Source organism: Labeo rohita, chromosome 12 (assembly GCF_022985175.1).
Source record: "Labeo rohita strain BAU-BD-2019 chromosome 12, IGBB_LRoh.1.0, whole genome shotgun sequence".
NCBI classification, from domain to species: Eukaryota; Metazoa; Chordata; class Actinopteri; order Cypriniformes; family Cyprinidae; genus Labeo; species Labeo rohita.
In genome coordinates, this window is record NC_066880.1 from 8,340,348 (window position 1) to 8,362,859 (window position 22,512).

General features: G+C 34.9%; 2 protein-coding genes across 3 annotated transcripts in view; both read right to left on the reverse strand.

Moving 5' to 3' along the window:
- Positions 1 to 13,441, reverse strand: part of ndst2b (N-deacetylase/N-sulfotransferase (heparan glucosaminyl) 2b) — a 92,960-nt gene extending 79,519 nt beyond the window's left edge. The window contains exon 1 of one of the 2 annotated variants that reach the window (XM_051124155.1): positions 13,266 to 13,441. The gene's annotated coding sequence lies outside the window, so the exon portion shown is untranslated. The other variant, XM_051124156.1, reaches the window with a different exon arrangement.
- Positions 13,442 to 15,263: 1,822 nt separating this feature from the next.
- The window catches only part of si:ch73-127m5.1 (neurotrypsin), a 44,049-nt gene continuing 36,800 nt past the window's right edge, over positions 15,264 to 22,512 (reverse strand). The window contains exons 11-15 of the mRNA XM_051124158.1: positions 22,183 to 22,324; positions 21,807 to 22,088; positions 19,955 to 20,077; positions 19,155 to 19,435; positions 15,264 to 17,882 (exon numbers count right to left, since the gene is read on the reverse strand). Coding sequence (XP_050980115.1) covers positions 17,548 to 17,882; positions 19,155 to 19,435; positions 19,955 to 20,077; positions 21,807 to 22,088; positions 22,183 to 22,324 — 1,163 coding nt within the window. The 3' untranslated portion in view covers positions 15,264 to 17,547. The remainder of the gene's footprint in view (positions 17,883 to 19,154; positions 19,436 to 19,954; positions 20,078 to 21,806; positions 22,089 to 22,182; positions 22,325 to 22,512) is intronic.

Below are 22,512 nucleotides of genomic sequence, written 5' to 3' on the forward strand. Positions count from 1 at the left end.
CCTCCTCCGACCTTTTTATTAAAATCTAAAGCACCTGCTTCGAATTCAAAGCATATAATTTCCCACAATCCTGCAGTGACAAAGCCCTCGGCTAATGCCGGTACTCAAAAGGCAACACGAGAGAGGGAATCTCATTGTGGATTCAGAAAGACTAAAGAAAAGTGGAGTATCCTATTACACAGCCAAATGCTGCTGAATGAGAAAATAGAGTGAGTCTTTTTTTGTGTGTGTTGCTTTCTGTTTTTTTCTTTTTCACCAGATAAATAGAACAAAGCATTTTTTTTTTAGCTGTGAGGTGAAGACGAGATGAAATCTTCCTCCTGGTGTCCTGTGACCAACCAGACTGGTTCCTTGCTAAGAATTAGGACTGTCACTAACGATTATTTTGGTAATCGAGTAATCGGTCGATTATTCTGAGTTAATGGACAATTATAATTCTTTTTTTTTGTAGTAGTAGTAGTAATAAAAAGACCTAAGTGAACAATAGCCTTTAAAATGAATTAAAATACATATATAATGGCAACGAGGCAATAACAGTTAATTCAAATAAAGTATCAAAAGCAAGAAATCATATGTGACCCTGGACCACAAAACCAGTCTTAAGTCGCTGGAGTATATTTGTAGCAATAGCCAAAAACTGTATGTACATTGTATGGGTCAAAATGATTGATTTTTCTTTTATGCCAAAAATCATTAAGAAATTAAGTAAAGATTATGTTTCATGAAGATATTTTGTAAAATTCCTACTGTAAATATAGCAAAACTTAATTTTTAATTAGTAAGATCTTCATTTGGACAACTTTAAAAGTGATTTTCTCTATATTTTGATTTTTTTGCACCCTCAGATTCCATATATTCAAATAGTCATATCGCGGCCAAATATTGTCCTATCCTAACAAACCACACATCAATGGAAAGCTTATGATACATAATGTATTATAAACAAAAACTAATGTACATTATACATTATAACAAATGCCAGCCGAGGGCGCCAACAGCCTGACGATTGTTTTTACACTTATTAGCGCAATCTAATCCGTGTTTAATACTCACTAAACAACATTTAATTTAAATGTCCACTTAAGCTTTAATATTTGCCCATTTCTTTTTTATAAAAAAGCTACAGCCACTGTAATTTCTTGAATATGTGGACATAAAAACATGTAAACTCAGAGTGAGGGTTTAAACTTCTTTATTTTGAAAACGCAATGAACAGTTAGCATATTGAGAAATGTATTTATGTATTCTCCTGTGTTTGCGTAGGTTTATAAATGATTTACCTTACGAATCTGATGAAACAGCGCACGTTGCGTTCCCAGATGAACGTTATAATAAACCCAAACTCACAACAACACGCAGAGATGGCGTTTGAGACGCTCCACACATGTAAACAGTTTGTTTAGCAGCATTTAACGTTACTGTGAACGGAGTCGCTCCGAGATGCACGTAAGTAAGCCACAGGCATGTATTTATTAAAGCGCATATATTAAACATACATCACATATATTTATTTAATTGAATGATAGCGTTTGTGAATTCTTAATAGCATTATGCTTTTTTAATGATTTTTTTAATGGTTAATGTGCGGAATGCGTCACTTCCAGTATTTTACCAACTACTCGACACAGGCAAAACGCAATCCAGCATGTTTTAAAATCTAATACTCGAATAGAGTATTGTGTAAATCTAAGATATAAATCTTTTTTGCCATCTTACAATGAACGTCACTGTAACCAAGGTCTGTGTGTACAGTTAACAATCCATCAAATTACATGTATTAAAAAAAAGTTAGCCATGGTGTTAAAGATGCAAATATATGCAAATATATGCACCTCATACACTCCATCTTTATAATTAATGGCTAGTAGGGCTTCACAACAAGTCGAAGCAGTACTGTGCAGCACAATAATCAGTGTTTGCTCTCTGTGCAGAGGTCAGTCCCATAGGCACATGTTCAAGATGAAAGCAAAACAAAATATCATCTGTTTGCATGAAAGAGATTCATTAGAATACTGTGAAAATGAAAATTCTCTGAGTTATTAAGCAGCAGACCTGGGATAATTCACCCAAAAATGAAAAATACAAACCTGCATGACTTTTGTGGATCAAAAAAGATATGTTGAAGAACTTGAACAACTTCTTTTTTTGTGCATACAGTACAATGAAAGCTACTGACACACTCCTGTATATAATACATTATTTAGCTTTCCACAGAAAGAAGACGACAAACTGGTTTGGAACAACAGGAGGGTGATTAATATGTTGACAGATTTCATTTTTGGGTGAACTAGCCCTTCATATGAACTATGAAAACATGCAGTACAGCTGGTACAGGGAAAAAGGATCTGCAACCATGGAAGAACTGACTGACCTTAAAGTGTATTCAGAGCTCCAGAACTAAAATTCATAACGTGTTGTTTCAAGAACATGCTTAGAAAGATCAATGTATGGTTACATCAGACAAATTGAAGTTGGTGCTTTCATAACACTCTCAAAAAAAAAAAAAAAAAAATATCCTGAAAAGTTCTGTCTGTCCAATGATGTAGAAAAAACATCAAAGCTCTTAAACATCTCAAGCTCTCTTGTTGCAGAAATACAGAGCTAATTATAATTCTTGTGCTGCTAAAAGAAAATAAATGAACTACGTGACCGGCGCTGACCGTGAGGGAGGATGCATCTATCTTCGTTTATAAAAGCGATTTGGATTAACTGTGGAAAAAAAATGGAAATCAGCAACAAATGCTTCATGCTTTGCAATATATACTGCATTCATGTTTTCAGATTTCTCTAAGTGTGATAATAGATGGCCAAAAAATATGAAAGGCCATAAATGTGGGATTTCCATTTATGGCATGAAGATGACCGTCTTTGAAGTGCCTTCAGTCCAAAGCACATAAGGAAGTGATGCAAGACTGAAAGCAATCCAGCATGAAGAAAACCTCCAGTCATTTCAATCCCGGTCATTTCAAGGGAATGAAGATACATACAGACTCGGCAAGCTAATAAACTAATGGTTTTGTAGATGGTGGAGCGTTGCATAGTGATGAATGCAGAAAGGCCATGTGGTTAATGAAAGCCAGATCTAAATGGGTCGTCCTAATGCACACTTAAAACAAAAGATGGCACACCCATTGTTAATGAAAGAACAAATATAGCGAGCATGTGAATAAGTCTGCGTTGAGGGTGTTCACACTGACAGCGATTGCGCCCACAAAGCAATTGAAGTCATTCAGCTGAATGAGAGTTGGCGGGTTGACCACAAGTCATAAAACAAAGATAACCAGTATTCATATGTATACAAATGAGCAGTGACGTGGTGCGGTGACTACCAATGGGAGCGCAGATAGTGATTCACCACCTGATACAGTTACAGTCAGTCATGAATGCCTACTAGCAACCAATAATACAAAGACTTGCGTCACCCAGCTGTTTACTGGCTGTCAGTGTAAAGGCTGTGTCATTGTTCAGACTAAACAAACAGGTTATAAAAAAAAAGATTGACTGATTTGAGTTGCTCTATTTTCTTGTACCAAAATGTTCCTTCATTCTTTTATTTATTTGTCCTCAGAAAGGAAATTTATCTTCACAGAGGGTGCGTATGTAACACAAGAACAACTACATATTATATACAAACATCACAAAAATGTTCACAAGCGCTTACATCCCAAAAAAAAAAAAACACCAAATGCCAGAGCGCATGATGATACCTGATTTCGTATGTGTTTAAAGCACGAATAGCTGAAGGAACAAAACTCTTACTAACGTTAGTCCTCGTACACATTGGTAGTCTATACCTACGGCCAGATGGAAGAAAAATGAAATACTGATATAGTGGATGATCTGGATCTCTTAGAATTATGTGCTTTCCAGATTGTAGCTGAAGTAACACAATCTGATAACTTAGGAGTAGGAATACCATTAATCTTGCTAGCTAAACGAGATATCTTTAGAATTTTGATCCTATTATTGGCTGTAGGCATATTAAAGAAACAAATGACATCATACATAAGAACTGGCTCAATAATACTCCGATACAAAAGAAGACAAGGCTGGACAGACAACTGCTTAAGTTTATGGAGAATTGTAAGTCTCTGTTGCCAGCTTTTATAGATGCCTAGAATATGCTGACTGAAATTTAGATGATCATCCAATCTAAAACACTAGGATGAATCTGTGTTTTGGAAAAACTAAAAACTAGCTCTTTAGACTTTGAAATGTTAAGGTGGAGAAAGCTGTCATCACACCATGTACTAAAATATGTTATAGAACGTTGATAGGTCAGAAACTAATCATTATAACTGTTTTTAAGCAATGCAAGAATAGTGGTGTCATCTGCATACTTAAAATAATGAGTAGTAGTAAATGGACTTTGACAAGCATTCGTACAGAGAATATAGAGAAATGGACTTAATACGCATCCCTGGGGGGGTCCCAGTATTAAGAACAATGGTGGATGATAAAAAAAAAAAATTGTCCACTGTTACCACTTGCGGTCTATCAGACAAAAAATTACAAATCCAGTGAATCAGTAATCATGGAACTTGCAAACCCTGTAATTTATTAATTACCTGATGGCGCTGTATTGAATTAAAGGCAGAACTAAAGTCAATGAAAAGAAGTCTAGCATAATTTCTAAGGGTGTCTAAATGTTGAAGCAAACGGTGCAGGAGACAAGCCACTGCGACATCTGTACCTCTTTTCTGCTTGTATGCAAATTGAAGACCGTCTTAAAAAAAGATGAAACATATGGGAAAATAATATTTTGAACCAATTTCTCAAAACATTTCATTATAATTGAGGTTAATGATGCAGGCCTATAGTGATTTAACTCTGATGGACGTGATTTTTTGTAAGAACAGGAATAACGATTGAAGACCCATATGACCAGTACTTTTTACCTTTCTGGGCCTTGAATGTGTCGGGTACATTGCTGTCTATACAGGGTCAGAAAGCTCTTGACTTGGATTTCATCAAAAATATCTTAATTTGTGTTCTGAAGATGAATGAAGGTCTTACGGGTTTGAAACAACATGAGGATGAGTAATTAATGACAGAATTTTTATTTTTAGGTGAACTATCCCTTTAAGTGTGGACCTTCACAGTCATTTTATTAAATTGTTCATTTTCATACAAATGACAATGTGTACAATGTACAAATTTGTAGCGCAGCTTCTGCTTGTAGCGTAGCTGACTGTAGTCTTTTAAATCATGAGAAGTTTGCAGCTTGTTTCAAATTAGCTTCAAATTAGTGTTTAAGCGTGTACTAGCTGTAAACAGAAACAATTTTCACCTCCTTGTGTTCCGAGAGCATTGGAAGCCGAATGTTGACGGGTAACCTGGGGTGACAAATCAATCCACTTAGAGGAAAAGTGAATTCTGTTCCACAGTAGATCTATTCGCTGATTATTTCACCAGGCCAATGAGATGATCATTCAGATTTCATTAAACTGTGAGTCTATGAGGAAAACAATTTGAGTAAAAAACATACGGTCTCCATTAGCAATCATAACACAGTCTGATCGCTGATTATGAGGTGCTGCTGAGGTTTACCTGCTAGTGGAAGAAACGGTGGTCTAACAATCTGTGTGCTGACCTTATTATGACAATACGAGCAGACGGCCATGTGAGCTTTTGCAGCTGGTCAAACAAGCCAGAATGGGTAATCGATTAGATAAAAAGCGGGAAAGACCAATTTCTTTGCCAACATAAAAGCACTGAACTGAATGAAAATGGATTTATCTGAGTTAACAGATTTTGGGGAGAAAAATACATTCCCTGCTGTGCTCGGTGCAGCCTGTATCTGACAAGGTAGAGGTTTCTAGGGCACAAAATATCTCAGTTTGTGGGAACGTAAACATCTTTATTCTATAAAGTCCCCTTAGAAAAGTTAAGTGAAGCAGAAAAGGCCCTGGCTTTCATCTGACCCTATGTATAAGGGTCACAATGGTTGACTTACTAGTTAGTTAGAGTCCATTGTGTCTTGATACAAAATAGATGCAAAAATGTTTCATCTAATTGAAATGGACTATTTTAGCCAGTGTGTGTATTTTAATGCTCAGAGTATAACATTGTTAGCTTAGCAACGTGCTAATGTCACATGCTATTACTAAATGACAACCAGGTATTTATAGGTGTATTTTTCACTGATCTATAATAGAGAACATTATATATAGATCAGTGGCATTTATAGGTGTATACATGGCAAGGCTATTAATAGCTAAATTAATCCATGTCATTTAAATAATCAATAGACAAAACCACAATATAAGTACAAATCTCATTCTGCAAATGCCTTATTAATATAAATGTGACCCAGGACCACAAAACCAGTCATAAGGGTTTGAAATAGAGATCTATACATCATCGGAAAGCTGAATAAAAACGTTCCATTGGTGTATGATTTGTTAGGACAATGTTAGGACAATGTTAGGACAATGTTAGGACAATGTTAGGACAATGTTAGGTTGAGATACAATTATTGGAAAATAAAAAAATCTGAGGGTGCAAAAAAAAAAAAAATCTAAATATTGAGAAAATCACCTTTAAAGTTGTCCAAATGAAGTTCTTAGCAATGCATATTACTAATCAAAAATTAAGTTTAGATATATTTACAGTAGGAAATTTACAAAATATCTTCATGGAACATGATCTTTACTTACAATGTATTGTTGGCTATGCGACAAATATATATGTGCTATTTATGACTGGTTTTGTGGTCTACAAATAGTTTATTGACAGGAACATTAGATTTTATTTCAACCACATACTAGCTAACTTAAACCGGCTTTTGTAGATTTTTTTTTTGATTATTATTTCAACATTATTAAAAATCAATTATAGAAATTGTTAAACAGACATATAACGAAATAATTGCTTAACTACATTATAATGCATTTTAATTGCAAAGTTTACAAGTTGTAATCCCATAATTGCAGTCATTTATGCATGTCTTAAAGTGAACACACCTAAACTTCCAGGTGCTCTGGGTGAAAAATAGATATTTGAAGAAATCCCTAACCTATATGAAAGCAACATGGAAAAAAAAATAAGTCTAAGAGCCACAGGAATGAGTACAGGCAGAAAAATGAAAATGCAACAAACCCGAAAAAATCTACGGATTTCCCAGTAAATAATGCCTGCTTTCAAGCGGACTCTTTCATGTCAGAGAGAATAGTTGGAACGGGTTGATGAAATGAAAGGACAAAAGCAAATACAAGAGTGAGAGAGAGCGGGAGAGAGTTGAAGGAAAAAGCACAGCACATTTTCCATTTTCCTCTGCAAGTAAAAAAGCACATGAATTATGGATGCGAGCAAGCCAACAGTGCGAGAATTTGATCCCTGACCAGACAGCTCTTGGCTCCCCGTGGAGCAGCCCGTCACCCTCCCCCTCACCGGCTTTTTCAACATTGCTACCATCCTAACTTCCTTCTCGGAGAGAGAGCGGCGACTCCCGGCTTGCGAGACTTGGAGACTACTGCCTGGGGACAGGACGCGCTCGTATAGGAGACTTGAAGACGCTACCTCTGCCTTCCTTCACACATTCTATTGTTAGCATCTTGCTCCTAGGTTAATCGGAGCTGACGTTTTCACCTGTTGGTTTAAATGTGAATGTTCCCACATTGGTGCTCATGATGGCTCCATCATGAGGGGTGTGCAGCTCTGATAAGAAAACAAAAGGAATATTTACAAGCAGAAATAGCACCCTCAGCCATTTACAGAGCACAAAAACCATGGTTAATAAACGTTAAGTTACGAAAGCAATGGGTCTATTTACAATTAAGAATGAGCAACATCATACGCATTACAAAGAGAAACCTCCACAGTCAGATTTAAAATGAAATCCTACCGAAAACAACTGGTAACTAAAATACCAGTGTTTCATTTTACTAAAAACTTCATGCTAAAAACTCAAACTATCAGGGTATTTATGCATATTTTAGGAGTTATGCTAATAGCCCTAAGATACAGACAAAGGCTCTGTTCCAAACCTAATGAGCTGCCTTGCTATTTACCGCCATCTAAGGCAGCATCCTAACTGAAATGGATTAGATGCTGCCTTCAAGAGTATGTGAGAAGCTCACACCTCCGAGTCGCACATTCGTTATTAAAACAGGTCACAAATTCAAGTCGAAAAACAACACAGAAGCAGTACATACAAACCAAAATAATTATACTTTGAATAGAAAAATAGCATTACACATGGCACTGTATCACAACTAAATGTGTTACATAAAGTGAACCGTGAAAGCTGTGTGATAAACTTTTACCTCACTCACTACAGACTTGCTTTCTGATAACTGATCTCCATTTATGGATTCTAAATCTTATATTTTATTATATTATCAATTAGGGCTGGGTTTTGACAAATTTTACAATTCAATTCTGATTCATAAGCTTGCATTTTGATTCGATATTGATTATTTTGGATATTTATCAGGTACAGTATATATATATATATATATATATATATATACAGTATATATATATATATATATATACACAGTATATATATATATATATATATATACACACGTTTTACTATGTTCTCAAGGGAAAAAAAATCTCTCAACTACTGTTGTAAAATATACATGAGAGTCTACTACATTTCTATAATACTGAAGGTTAAAATTAACCAATTTGTATACAAATGCCTAAATTACACCCAAGTTTTTATAATAAGAAAGTTACAATTACATAGTTTTATTTCTACTACAACTTGTTTTTTGAAATATAAACATGTTTTTTGAAATATAAACATTCTTCACAGATTTATTCAAACATAAATTAAACATTATAGAACAAGAATTTGTTATAAAGTGCATGCATTTAGCAAAATACTCCTCTTTAGAGTTCATTTTTCTAGCTGACTAATGAGTTTATGGTCACAGAATTTTTTTTTTTCTGAGATAAATTTTGTTACATTGTTTATAAGCTGTTATATTGACATCCTTCTGCAGTTAAAACAATGACTGAGTGATTACATAAGACAGGGTACAGTTTTTGGTAAGTTGTACTCTCTTTTAACGTACCTCGGATGTTCATTCATGTTTATTTCGCATTGAAAATGGTGTTAAACATGCGATTTGCATGTAGAACTAGAACTGAGGTGGTACAGCGATCTGTAACTCCACATTAAACAGTGCCAAAATGACATTTATTGTTTGAATACTGCAACAAAATGAACAGAATTTGAAATCTGAGACTTTGTTTTACATCAAAAGTAACAAAGAACAAAGCCTATTGCGATTTATTGGATGGGAGGTGCACTACAAAATGTATTTTTTTCAGTTCATTAACTGAAAACAGACTAATTGATTCTTGGGATTTAAGAATTGATATAATTTTGTAAAAATGAGAATCGATTAAAATCGAGAAAACAATGTTATTTACCCAGCCCTATTATTATTATTAGTATTACAGATCAGTGTTTCCTCCATGTTTTAAATTGACATCCTCCTTCCAACGCCACAACGCAAGCACCACATGTATCATTCTAGAACTGAGCTTAGACTGAGCTTATCACTTTTTTACCGATAATTATTTTTCCAAATCCACTTGAAGGGCACAATAGCAACTAACACCCCCCAGGAGTTAGACATTAGCATGTTGCTAAACTAAAAACACAATAGCAACAAATACACAGCAACAATTATTAAGTAAAATAGTCAATTTTTAAGTAAAACAAATTGTTTTGTATCAAAAATTACATATATAACTATATTTGTGACCCTAAACCAGTTATAAGGGTCGTTTTTTTTTTAAATTGTGATTTATACATCATCTGAAAGCTGAATAAGTAAGCTCTCCCTTGATGTATGGTGATGTATTTCTTATGATAGGACAATATTTGGCTGAGATACAACTATTGAGAAAAGCACCCTTAAAGTTGTCCAAATGAAGTTCTTAGTGATGCATTTTATTAATCAAAAATGAAGTTTGATATCTTTATGGTACTAAATGTACTAAATATCTTCATGGATCATGATCTTTACTTAATATCCCAATATTTTTTTTGCGTAAAAGAAAAAACAATATATTGTTACATACAATATATTGTTAGCTATTTCTACAAATATACCTGTGCTACTCATGACTGGTTTTGTGGTCCAGGGTCACACTTATGATCAACATTTGCGCACTGAGCACGTGCATTGCGGGATAGCCTTATCTGTGCATATCTATGCTAATTTAGTTGCCTTTTAGGCCTTTAAGAACAGAGAAACACAAACCAGCAAAACCACTTATAGTTAATACATTCGAAATGAAATCAGTACTCTAAGAATTCAGTGACTCATTGAGCAACTCGGTCTTCGGTAACTGAAGAGGGAACGTTTTATAGATATTGGTTAAGACTGCAACCAGGCATTGCAGCATTCCACACCACAAACACAACGCCACCACGCCAACCCCCTTATAAAACAAACTCTGAAACCGTAATGAAAAAGCCTTTCATAGACTCTAAACTATGGAACAGCCAAATGACAATAGAACACTAAAAACTATTAAGACAACGAGTGCACTGTGGGTGTTACAGTAGACTACTGCATCTGAATTAGTTTAACAAGACACGTACAAATAAACCACATTTTGTTTAGTTCCATTAATAGCAATTATTCATGCTCAAAAAAAAAAAAAACAATGGCCAATTTTTAAGGTTACAGGACAAAAACAAATCTGACACACTGTGTTGTCAGCCACTAATATACAATGGGCTTGGTTTGCACTAAGGATTAGGATTTCGTATACACTAATAAAGCAGGTTTTGCTCCATTTACTTGCAAAGAAAAGCACAGCTTTGTTGACTCACTTATTCAGGCTATAAAAAAAATCCATACAATTCACTTGATGTCAACTAGACACAAGTAAGCTGACGACCAGCACACATTATTATATGTGCATGAAAGTGCATTACAAATAAGGTACTTAACTCATTTATAAGAGCGTGTGTGCATGTGTGACTGTGTTTAATGTGCATCCAGTGTATGACAGATTGAAAGAGGTGGTTGTCATGAGCAGATAAGGTAGATCTATTTACACAGTAAGCACGTAAACAGGTTTGGCTCCGCTTTTATCGGGCACTGATTAAGCTCTTCACGAAGCAAATTACAGCTTGGAGAATGAAGCCTACGAGCAACAATGTTTAATTATATCTGACTCATCAAGGACATCAATGAGGCACTCAATGACTAGTATTTATCTTCAGCTCTCTGACCAGCACTCATTGGCTTCCTCAGTCGAATAAGAGGCATTAATAGGTTCATTTCAAAGGAGGCAGAAGCTCTTTTATTATTCTCTTCTCCTACTTCAATAGCTGCCGAATGTAATTACTGAGTTGAAGCTAAAATGTCTTAAAAACGACTTTCGTAATTTCATTTCAAATATGCCATCACTCCACCAGCAACAGTCGTCATTTCTTTCAAAACTTCAATGCAGTCTTTTGTGTCTTTCCACTTTACCCACATTTCGTTTTTAGCGTGGAATCACAAACATCCTATCAACAGCACATTAAATGACTAAATTTTTAGTTGACTCATAATTCATAGCGTAAAATCACTGAAATGGATGTGCTTGGATGCACAGCCAGTGAAACTATCTTGCCGTGAGGCTTCACATGGAAGAAAACAGATGCTTTCCTAATCATTACAGTCCAGCCATTCCCTCAAAACACAGTAACAAGCATCTCAAAAGCAAACAGGCCCTTGTGCTTTAAAATATGTCATTTAACTGATATTCTTATGTCAGAATGACAGCAGATATCAACTTCATCTACACACTTTCTTCTCAAAAACATTTTTGATGTGCATAAACAAAATAAATACATCAAGAAAAAACGTCCCACACACACCTTGGCAAAATATCACAGACTGCACACTGACAATACCCCAAATGCTCACAGCAAAACAAGTACAGGCTGTACAAGTCATGTTTTAGCACAAAGACAGATCAACAGGTTTGTTTGTCCTTTGAATTGCATGGAAATAACTGTGAAAAAAGGTCCTTTGTAATTGAGATAATTGGTTTAAACAATATTTGTGATCCTGGACCACAAAACCAGTCATAAGGGTCATACGAGATACAACTATTTGAAAATCTGGAGAATACAAAAAAAAAAAAAAAAAAAAATCAAAATCAAAATCTTGAGAAAATCGCCTTTAAAGTTGTCCAAAAGAAGTTCTTAGCAATGCATATAACTTATCAAAAATTAAGTTTTGATATATTTGCAGTAGGAAATTTATAAAATATCTTCATGGAACATGATCTTTACTTAATATCCCAATGATTTTTGGCGTAAAAGAAAAATTGATCATTTTAAACCAATACAATGTAATTTTGGCTGTTGCTACAAATATACCAGTGCTACTTAAGACTGGTTTTGTGGTCAAAATCAGTTATCAGTTATGGGTTCCTTATATTGGACACCATATGATAAGCCTCCAAAAAAAAAAAAAAAAAAAAACTGCACCAACAATGGCATTTAAAGCCAAAAAAATGTACTTATTTAATGAGTTATTTTTGGATAAATAAGCAATTTTTTGCTTTAAATTTAACAGCCATTCATTCTCCAGTAAGAAATTCGTAGCTTAATAATTAGCAATAGTATTAACGCAAAACAATAATGAAATTTTGCCAAAATATCACAAAATATGTCTATAATCATAATGAATATATCTATGTTTTGCAATCCAATCAACACTGCTGTATTACCAGACTATATTATAATTTATCGGACACTTAAATATAAAAACAATCGTTACCAATCAAATAAAAGCAATATCTGTCAATCTCAGCTGCAAATAAATAAATAACACCATTCCGCCACAATAATATGCTACAGTTCCTTAATTTCTGTCACTAAGTTATTAAAGCGTAACACAAACTAAAAACAAATGTCAAACCCCATTTCGACAGGCATTTAAACATTTTGACAGGTCCCTCCCCTACCTATTGTACTGTCTGTAGAGAATTTGATGGTCTCGAGGAAACTGTAAACATTGCAACTTTGCAAACAATAGCACTGATTTGTCTCCAATCTACAAACAATCTCCGAGTACATACCCGGTTCTTCGAACATGTCACGCAACACTCTAGTCCTCATGCATTGCTTCAGGCTGAAGGCGAGATGTTCCTGCATCTGTCGGACTGCCACATTGCAACTGAAGTCAACGCCAAACCAGTGTGTGTGTGTCTGTGTGTGTGTTTCCAGAGAAAGCAAACAGCCGTCCACTTCGCGCATGCAACACAGCGCTCATCACGCATCCGCTTACCGTTTTAAATGCCCACTTTCAGAGCGGTCGCGAAAATCCGAATCATTTGAACGCCACGGAAAGAACTTTGATGTTTCGTGAGCGCATCCTGCGCCGCTTGCGCTGCTCCGCCATCTTCAGCCCGCGCCGAATGAGCGAGAGCAGCTGACGGGCGCGCGGGGAGGGTTCTTTACAAAACAGCCCGAAGTTCTGAGCTCCTCCATCCATGCACTACACCCCTTTCATGTTATGCTACCCACTAGTTGTTTTTACAGAATGATAAGGTGTGTAGATGAATAATGTGTAGTAGGTGATAAATTAAAAACAAATTTATAATAAATCAATTAATAAATTGCTATGATTGTTATTACTGATTATATATTAATATAACGATATTAATAAATCGATTAATATAAAGACATGCATGTATAAATCGGGGCGTTTCCTCCGAGAAGGCAAGGGAGGCAGTGCCTCTTCAAAATATTGGATGAGAAAAACATTCGTAGTTAAAAAAAATAAAACAACTCCAATTTTGCAAAATATAACATTAAAAAGTCGCAGTAAAAAAAATCGTTTTTCTAAAGAAACACTGTCTAACAGCGACACCAGTAGGTAAACTTACAGTGGGAGACCGCTTCTCTCTGGCCTCCCCTGAGCCCATTGAGGTTTAAGGTTTTAACAGACCCTCTAATGCCTCCATCGCGCGATATGATTGGATTATGAGTGGTTATGGTCGGCTGTGATTGGTTCATGCGATAAATCCCGCCTCTTGTGTTCATGTGCGTTGGCAAATAAGTCTGAATAAACAATATAAGGGAAGACTAATTTTAAAAAGTAAGTAAACAACTCGCAAAATAACACCTAAAATGGAATGAAAACATGATCTGTGGGAGTTTTTAGTAAGGAATCAGCTTTTAAAGTAAATATTCATTTCTGTGACAAATATTTATCTAGCTTTTGATTATCCGAAAAATTAAAAAATAGTTATAAGTTAAAAACACGAACTTAATGAGATTCATACTTGGCTTTAATAAATAGAATATTGATTACATCGTTAATGTAAAAATATAAAATTGAACTGTTTTTTAGAAAGTGATATATATATATAGGCTATTATACAGTGTTATATATTATATAGCCCATACGTACTCAAAAAAAAAAAAAGATTCTGTCTATAATGAGAAAAAAACCACCTGCAAACCTATCACCAAGTAGGAAATCATTGTTCACAGCAGTGATAACCAATATGTGCAAAATTAATTAATTAACTTATTAGTTAAAAAAAAAAACAAAAGTTGGCATCAGCTATTCATTTTTATCATTTTACAATTTTTTGAGAGACATAAGCACTTTATAAATAAAACATTATTATTATTAAATATATTTTACGTCCCATTCTTATGTGCAAAAAAGTCTAAAATGTACCTTTATGTCAAAGATGATTTCTTTTATTTTATCAATATATTTATTTCATGCCATAAAATATGTGGCTCTGGACCACAAAACCAATAAGGGTCAATTTTTTTTTGAAACTGAGATTTACACATCATCTGAAAGTTGAATAAATAAGCTTTTACACTGATGTATGGTTTGTTAGGATAGGATACAACTACTACTTGAAATATAGTTTATAAGAGTGCAAAAAAATCTAAATATTGAGAAAATCGCCTTTAAAGTTGTCCAAATGAAACTCTTAGCAATGCATATTACTAATCAAACATTACGATTTGATTTATTTACGGTAGGATATCTTCATGGAACATGATCTTTACTTAATATACTCATTTTTGGCATAAAAGAAAAATCAATAATTTTGACCCATACAATGTATTTTTGGCTACTGCTACAAATATCCCCATGCTACTTAAGACTGGTTTTGTGGTCCAGGGTTACATATTGTTTTAACGACATATTAACAGTTCAGTGGTAAAATGTCTTATTATAATCCAATTCTAATTATAAACCATTTCAAAACTGTATTTCCATTTCATAAGTAATGAAATCAGTGAAGCGCTAGAATGCCACAAGAAGAGGTCACTTTATTTTGGCACTTGTCACACATGAAAATATCCAAAGCTTTTTTTTTACAGAAAATCAAAGACTTGGTAATGACTGAGAACATCAACATACAAACAGATGCTTGCATGACATGCAACAGACATCAACCCTCTCCAGTGTGTCGGGGGAGACGAGCTTCTTATCACGGCCCTTGATGAAGAGTCTCAAAGCTCTGATGCAGTGATTGGCCACTTGAAACAGTCTTCTGAGAGGCCAGTGTAGTTTAGCTTACTTTTAGAATGGCTTTTGAAGATCTAAGCAGGCACCATCCAAAACACAGAGAGAAGTTAGTCTTTAGAGAAGAGGAGGAGGAGACAATACAGTCCAGTTTCCATTTAATACATCTCCAGAATGTAGACCTACTAAGCAAAAAAACACAAAAGTAATGCTAAACCAAACCGTTCCTTTTTCCACTATGAAAACCCACAATGAATGTGTAGGCCTATTGGTTTTTATAGCAATATAGGCTATTGTTGTAGAAGTTTCCAGGCCTTTCGGAAGGCATGGCTCCACTTGCATTAACAATACATTAATAATATATGCCTGTTAACTAATTCAGCAGGCAATACCAGATTATTAGAAGAATTTGTAAGACAATATGCATTAAGTATGAAGCAAGCGGAATATAACTTTTTAATGTTAAGAACTGACTGTTATTTCAGACCTTGCAGTAAATTGAGTCAGTGTTTTAGGGAGCGATTCTTATTTGTTGCATTAATAAAGCACACATATATGTCATATTAATTTCACCCCAGCCATTTATATTTGACATAACTGGAAATAGTTTAAGTCCAAATGTGCAATCTCCACAATAAAATTACAAATTTGAAGCTTTTTTTGGAGCTCTCGGCTTTTCCATTCTCAGCCATGTATCATCATCTGTGATGTCACTTCCTATTTACATTTGCCTATTGCCTTTTTAATGACCAATTTTGAAGAGCCCTTGTTATTTACATTTTTCGTTTCCGGTGAAATACAAAAACCTATCATTATTTGCATGAATATCACCGAAATGTTGTTCTGTAATGAAGAAACAGTCAAAAGGGGTTTAAAATATGAAACAGACTGAAGATCTTTTCTAGATACAGCACAGAACAGAACGGCGTAAAAAACACAATATCGCCACCCACTGGATGAAAACACACAGTTCACAGAACAAAGTACGGGAACATTTAAGAGATGCTACAAAATAAAACTGTCTGTCAATCAAAACTACTGTAGCCACGATCCCAAATTTGTTCTTTCAGTAGATTAGAAATGAGAAACTCCTCTTGATTTTACCCTTTGCGTGGACGAATCCCATTATGCATTTACATGACACACATTGCATTGTAAATCACCATGACGAATAAGAGAAAAGTCACATTAGGTTATTCACTATCATGAATTAAAAATGCCACTTATGCTCTAAAACATCTACTAAGACTGAGACAAAACAAAACATTTGAGTCATTTATCTTCAAGAGCTGTATGTTGAGCATACTTGGTAAACCAATGCAATAAATATCATGATTTGCTCTACATGAATAAAAATGTATGACACATATAGAAGACACATGGCTTTAAAGATCACTTCGACTGTCGCTATCTAAAAAAGCCTACGTGATTCATTCTACTTGTCTAATCCACAACACTGAAAATGTTTCCTCGGAGTTCAAGCCTTCTGTTAAATAAGGATAGTAGAGGAATCCATTCGGTTTTCTTCCGCCCCACGGAATAAGAAATAAACCTGCTTTTGCAGAGCTTATGCTACCGTTCTCTACCATGCAGAAGGCCTGGGCAGCTGCATCGAATGGCTTTTAAATACAATACATACACTGACATGCACTGCAGCCTCTGGACGGCACTACGAACATGTTAAATGCACAATAGAATCACACTCTTTTAAAGGGCCAGTTCACTTGAAAATGAAAATCCTGTCATTATTTATTCGGGTTTGGAACTACAGGGTGAGTAAATGATGACAGAACTTTAACTTTGAGGTAAACTGTCCATTTGCCATCACACTGGTCATTATACAGTGTCCTACATGAATGGAAACCTTCACAGACGCAGTCTGCAAATAAGTTAAGATCCTAATCTCTAAATGCTAAAGACGTAAAGTTGAATTGTACAGAGATAGAATACAGAGGAGTTAAGATCCAAGCTTATAGCATGTGTCAAACACTCTCAGGATCTTGTTTTTCCTTTCATAGAGTCCTGGTTCTCTGAAGTGTGACGGGAGGCCTTCGGAGGGAGTGGTGCTTTAGTGCTGGAGAGGAGCGGTGCTGTGCGTCACCTGTTCGATCCAGGGCAGGTAACGGCTGACCCGTGAATACACACCTGGGTACGAGGGGTCACCGCAGCCGTGACCCCAAGAAATGACCCCCGTCAGGACCCAGCGCCCTGCTTCGCCCTGACACACTAGCGGACCCCCGCTGTCGCCCTGGCAGCTGTCAGCGTGCTTTCTGAGGTCAGACGTCATACTGCCGGCACACAGCATGTCGTGGCTAGTGAAACGCTCGCCGTAACGCTTCTTACACTGCCATGAGGGCAGAAGGGGAACCCAGGCTTGGAGAAGAGTGCTGGGATTCTCTGTGTCTGGAAATTAAGGTGAAAAACATAAGGTGAAACACCATTTGGAATCCATTTAAAGGGGCAGCTGCTTAAAAATGATGATGTTCAGAGCATAAAAGATATTTTGAAAAATGCTGTCTGTACAAAAAAAGTTAAAGGGATAGTTCACCCAAAAAGGAAAATTTTGTATGAAACCTGTAAGAGTTTTTTTCTTATGTTCAACATAAAAAAAGATATTTTGAAGAATGCTGGTAATCAAACAGTTGATGGTCCCCATTTCTGTCCCTACTATGGAAGTCAATGGGGACCAACAACTGTTTGGTTTTCTTCAAAATATCTTTTTCTGTATTCAACATAAAGAAACTGGAACAGGTCTGGAATGACATGAGGGTGAGTAAATGATGATAAAACTTTCATTTTTGGGTAAACTATTCCTTTAATTTTCAGTTTTTGGGAGTATCGTTTTAACTTTTACAATAACTGAAAAATGATTCAGAATTCAAACATTTTCTATTTAGAATGACACGGAATGAATGTTCAGAAGTTTGGAATTGTACAACATTCTATTTTTTAGTGTCACATAATCATTTTAATGTGCACATTTGGTGCTCAAGAAACATTTCTTGATTCATTTTTTTTCAGGTTTCTTTGATGAATAGAAAGTTCAAATGTACAGCTTTAATTTGATATCAAAATATTTTCTAACAATATCAAAATCTTTAGTCACATTTGATCAATTTAATTTGTCCTTGCTCAAAAAAGTATTAATTTCTTTAAAAAAAGAGAGATAATTATAGAAATTAATACTTTAATTTAGTAAGGATGCTTTAAATTGATCAAAAGTAATAAAATGTTACAAAAGATTTCTATGCTGTTCTTCTGAACTTTCCATTCATCAAAGAAACCTGGAAAAATTCTACTCAACCGTTTTCCGAATAATAAATGTTGTTTGAGCAGCAAATCAGAATAGCAGAATGACTTCTGAAGGATCATATGACTGGAGTAATGATGCTTAAAATTCAGCTTTGAAATCACAGAAATAAATTTAAATTTAAAATATATATTTAAACAGAAAATTTATTTTAAATAGTAAAAACATTATAAAATGTTAAGCTTTTGCTGTACTTTGGATCAGATAAATGCAGGCTTGGTGACTTCTTTAAAAATCTTACTGTTCAAAAACTTTTGACTGGTAGTGTATATTTAAATAGAATGCAGTTATTTATATATATATGTATATATAAAAAATGCATTTTGTGCCACTCTTGTGCCCTTTTAAGAAGAACCCACCATTACCTGTCATTCCCCAGCCAGTGATGACACAAGACGCAGGTCTCTTGCCCCACTTGCTGCCAGGTGCAGGCAGGCAGGCGGCGTTAGTATGAGGGTTAAAGGACACACACTTCCCCTCAGCGCCCTTCAGCCGGATCAGAGCCACGTCATGCTCCCAGCTCTCCGTTCGGTACTTCCTGTGAACTTCTATGCGCTCTGGAGAGAGGACGCGTTCAAAATCATCCTGCTCCCGTGTGTGATAATCCCCAAGCTTCACCACGTACCGTGAAGCATCACTTCCAAACCTGTAGAATAAAGACATTCATTCATATTACAGATGATGCGCTACCATTTCAATCACTCCACTGCTAATCTCATTTTAATCAAGTGTTACTTCAGTGTTGATTTAGAGCAGCGGTCTCATGGTAATCATTCTAAAACACATCACGACCACTGCTTCATTACAGAGCAATGATTTGTATACTGTACATAAACACACTACACTATACATACACTAGTGTTACAGAAAAATACAGAAATTAGAAATACTATGATATATTAAACGGATTTCTATTTTTTATACATGATGCTATGATGGCAAAGCTGAATTTTTTTTAGCATAATTACTCCAGTCTTCAGTGTCACTTGATCTTTCATTAATTATTCTAATACACTCTAATATGCTGATTTGATCAAGAAATACCAATGGTGAATGCTGAATCAAAATCAATCAGTTACTGATTTTTGAGGAGTTGGATGCGGTAGTTGAGGTGCGCAGGCATAGTGGCTAATTTGCACTGGTGTCCAGCAGGTGTCTCTCTTACCGTTTGAAGCAGTGCGCTGCAGTGAGGAGCCAGCAAGAGTTGATGAGAGTGGCTCCGCACAGAGGCTGATTCCCTTTAGATTGAGATCTGAGCCACAGGGACGCCTGCCAGGGCCAGTCACCCCTGTGGGGTATACATATGTGCACAAACACACACACACACACATGCACACAAACAAACACATAAAGACACAAAACACAATGGATGAGGTAGAGAAATAGGCAGTTTGCAGTAAAAGATCAGTTTTGAATTGAAGAGAATGTCGGCAATAAATTTTAACTTAATAACAAGCACAATTCAAAAGTGAAGCATGTAATTTTTTTTTTTTTTTAGATGTTAAAATATTTCTTTTGAGCTTAATATTTAGTAAAAATTAGCAAGTAGGCTATTTCTAGGCCGGTTAACCCAAAAAGTGTAATCACTGAGGGTCTGTAGTGAAATAAAAAAAAAAATACATATATATTTGTTAAGAACTTACTGAAATTTTGAATTGGCTTTTATTTTTATATTTTCAATTTTATTTAAATTTTAATAGGTTTTCAATAACTTTGTTGTTTTGTTTAGATTTTTAATATATTTCTGTTTATTTTTATTTTTATTACAGTTTTAGTTTTTAGCTTTTATTTTAACTTTAACATTTCTTATTTTTGTTTTTCATATTATTTTATTTCTGTTTTTGTTTTCCTTTTACAATTTACATTTTATTTTATTTCAACTTTATTACAATTACCAAAACCAATTTTTAATAGTTTCACATTTGGTTAATTAACAATAATAACACCGCAATAGTGTGAGTTTAAGGTGAGATCTTTTTAATTGTAAAATGAAAAAAAAAGATCAATACATTTAGGAATAAATATTTATTTTATTATTTAAAAATATTTATATATAAATACACATTTATACACACTGCCACTCAAAAGTCTGGGATAAGTACGATTTTTTAAAAAAGAAGTTTTTTAAAGAAGACTTTTCTGCTTATCAAGGCTGCATTTATTTGATTAAAAATACAGAAAAAAACTATAATATTGTGAAATATTATTCCAATTTAAAATAGTGGTTTTCTATTTTAATAAATTTTAAAAATAGAATTTATTCCTGTGAAGCAAAGCCAAATTTTCAGCATCATTACTCCAGTCATCAGCGTCAAATGATCCTTCCGAAATCAGTCTAATATGCTGATTAATTATCAGTGCTGGAAACAGTTGTGCTGCTTAATATTTTTTTATTTTATTACTATTTATTTTTTTATTTTTTGGAATCTGTGAATAAAACGTCAAAAAGAACAGCATTTACTTAAAATAGAAATATTTTGTAAAATAGAAAACTCTTATTTTAAATTGCAATAATATTTCATAATATAGCTTTTTCTGTATTTTTAATCAAATAAACAAAACTTTGATGAGCATAAGAGACTTCTTTAAAAAGACATTAACAATTTTACTGATCCCAAACTTTTGAACAGCAGTGTATAAATATTTAGGTATGTATTTATTTATTTTTGAAGTTGTAAATAAAACAAAGACTACTGGAGTATGCTTTACAAGAAAATACTATTTCAGTCTTTCCACTTCAAAATCTCACATTTAATGTGTTATTTTCTGTTTCTTTGCAATTATTTGTAAAATTTACTAGCAATTTCTGAGTGAAAATAGTTGTCCGACTGGAAAGCTGTTAGAAACAATATTAGTTATAATTATTACTTTAATCATTTTAATAAATTCATTTGCTGACACTAGTATACCTCTTCGATTCTCTTTATATGCAATAAAACTAATTGCATCTGAGCAAATGTCCACAACACATGTTCTAGAACTGATTCAACAGCAGAAAAATTTACATGACTGCTCACCTGAGAGATTTATATCCCCCGACAATCCTTTTGCTGCGTCTCTCAGCGCCCGCTCTCATACCGCAGGTGTGTGTGCCCACCACTGCTATGTCAGCCTCTGGCTCTGGCAAATAATCACACACTACACCTGCATCCTGTCCATGCTTACAAGCATGGCTTTCTTGTCCTTTAGAAGGGCACTCTCCGAGAAACGACTCCTTCCCCGTACACCTCACGTTGATCAGATGGAAGGTCCCCTTCCCTGCTCCGAAATAACCCATCGGTCGTGCTTTTGATACCCCACTGTCATAAACAGACAAATAAAAAAAAACATTCAATGAGCATAATGAGATGCTTTTGAGCTATTTTAGTTAAGACAGCACAAATGGATCTGTACGTGAATCCGAGCTGTCTGCAGACAACGGCAGCATTGACATCATTCCAGCCATGATCACAAACGCTCCCCCACTCTCCGTTAAGAAACACCTCCACTCTGCCCTCTTTTCTGTTATCGCCACCTGCCAATCGTACCAGAGGCCCTGAAACCACAGAAAAGCAAGCAAAAGCTTAGATTTTGTCACTTAGAGTACTGTGCATTTTCAGAAAGTAGTTCTTCACTAGTAACTTTCCATTAGCTTGTTATAATGCAGGCAGTTACATGAAATGAACTGAAAGACATGAAAGATTTAAGCAGTTTGGTGTGATTGCAGACTAGTTTATTTTGTTT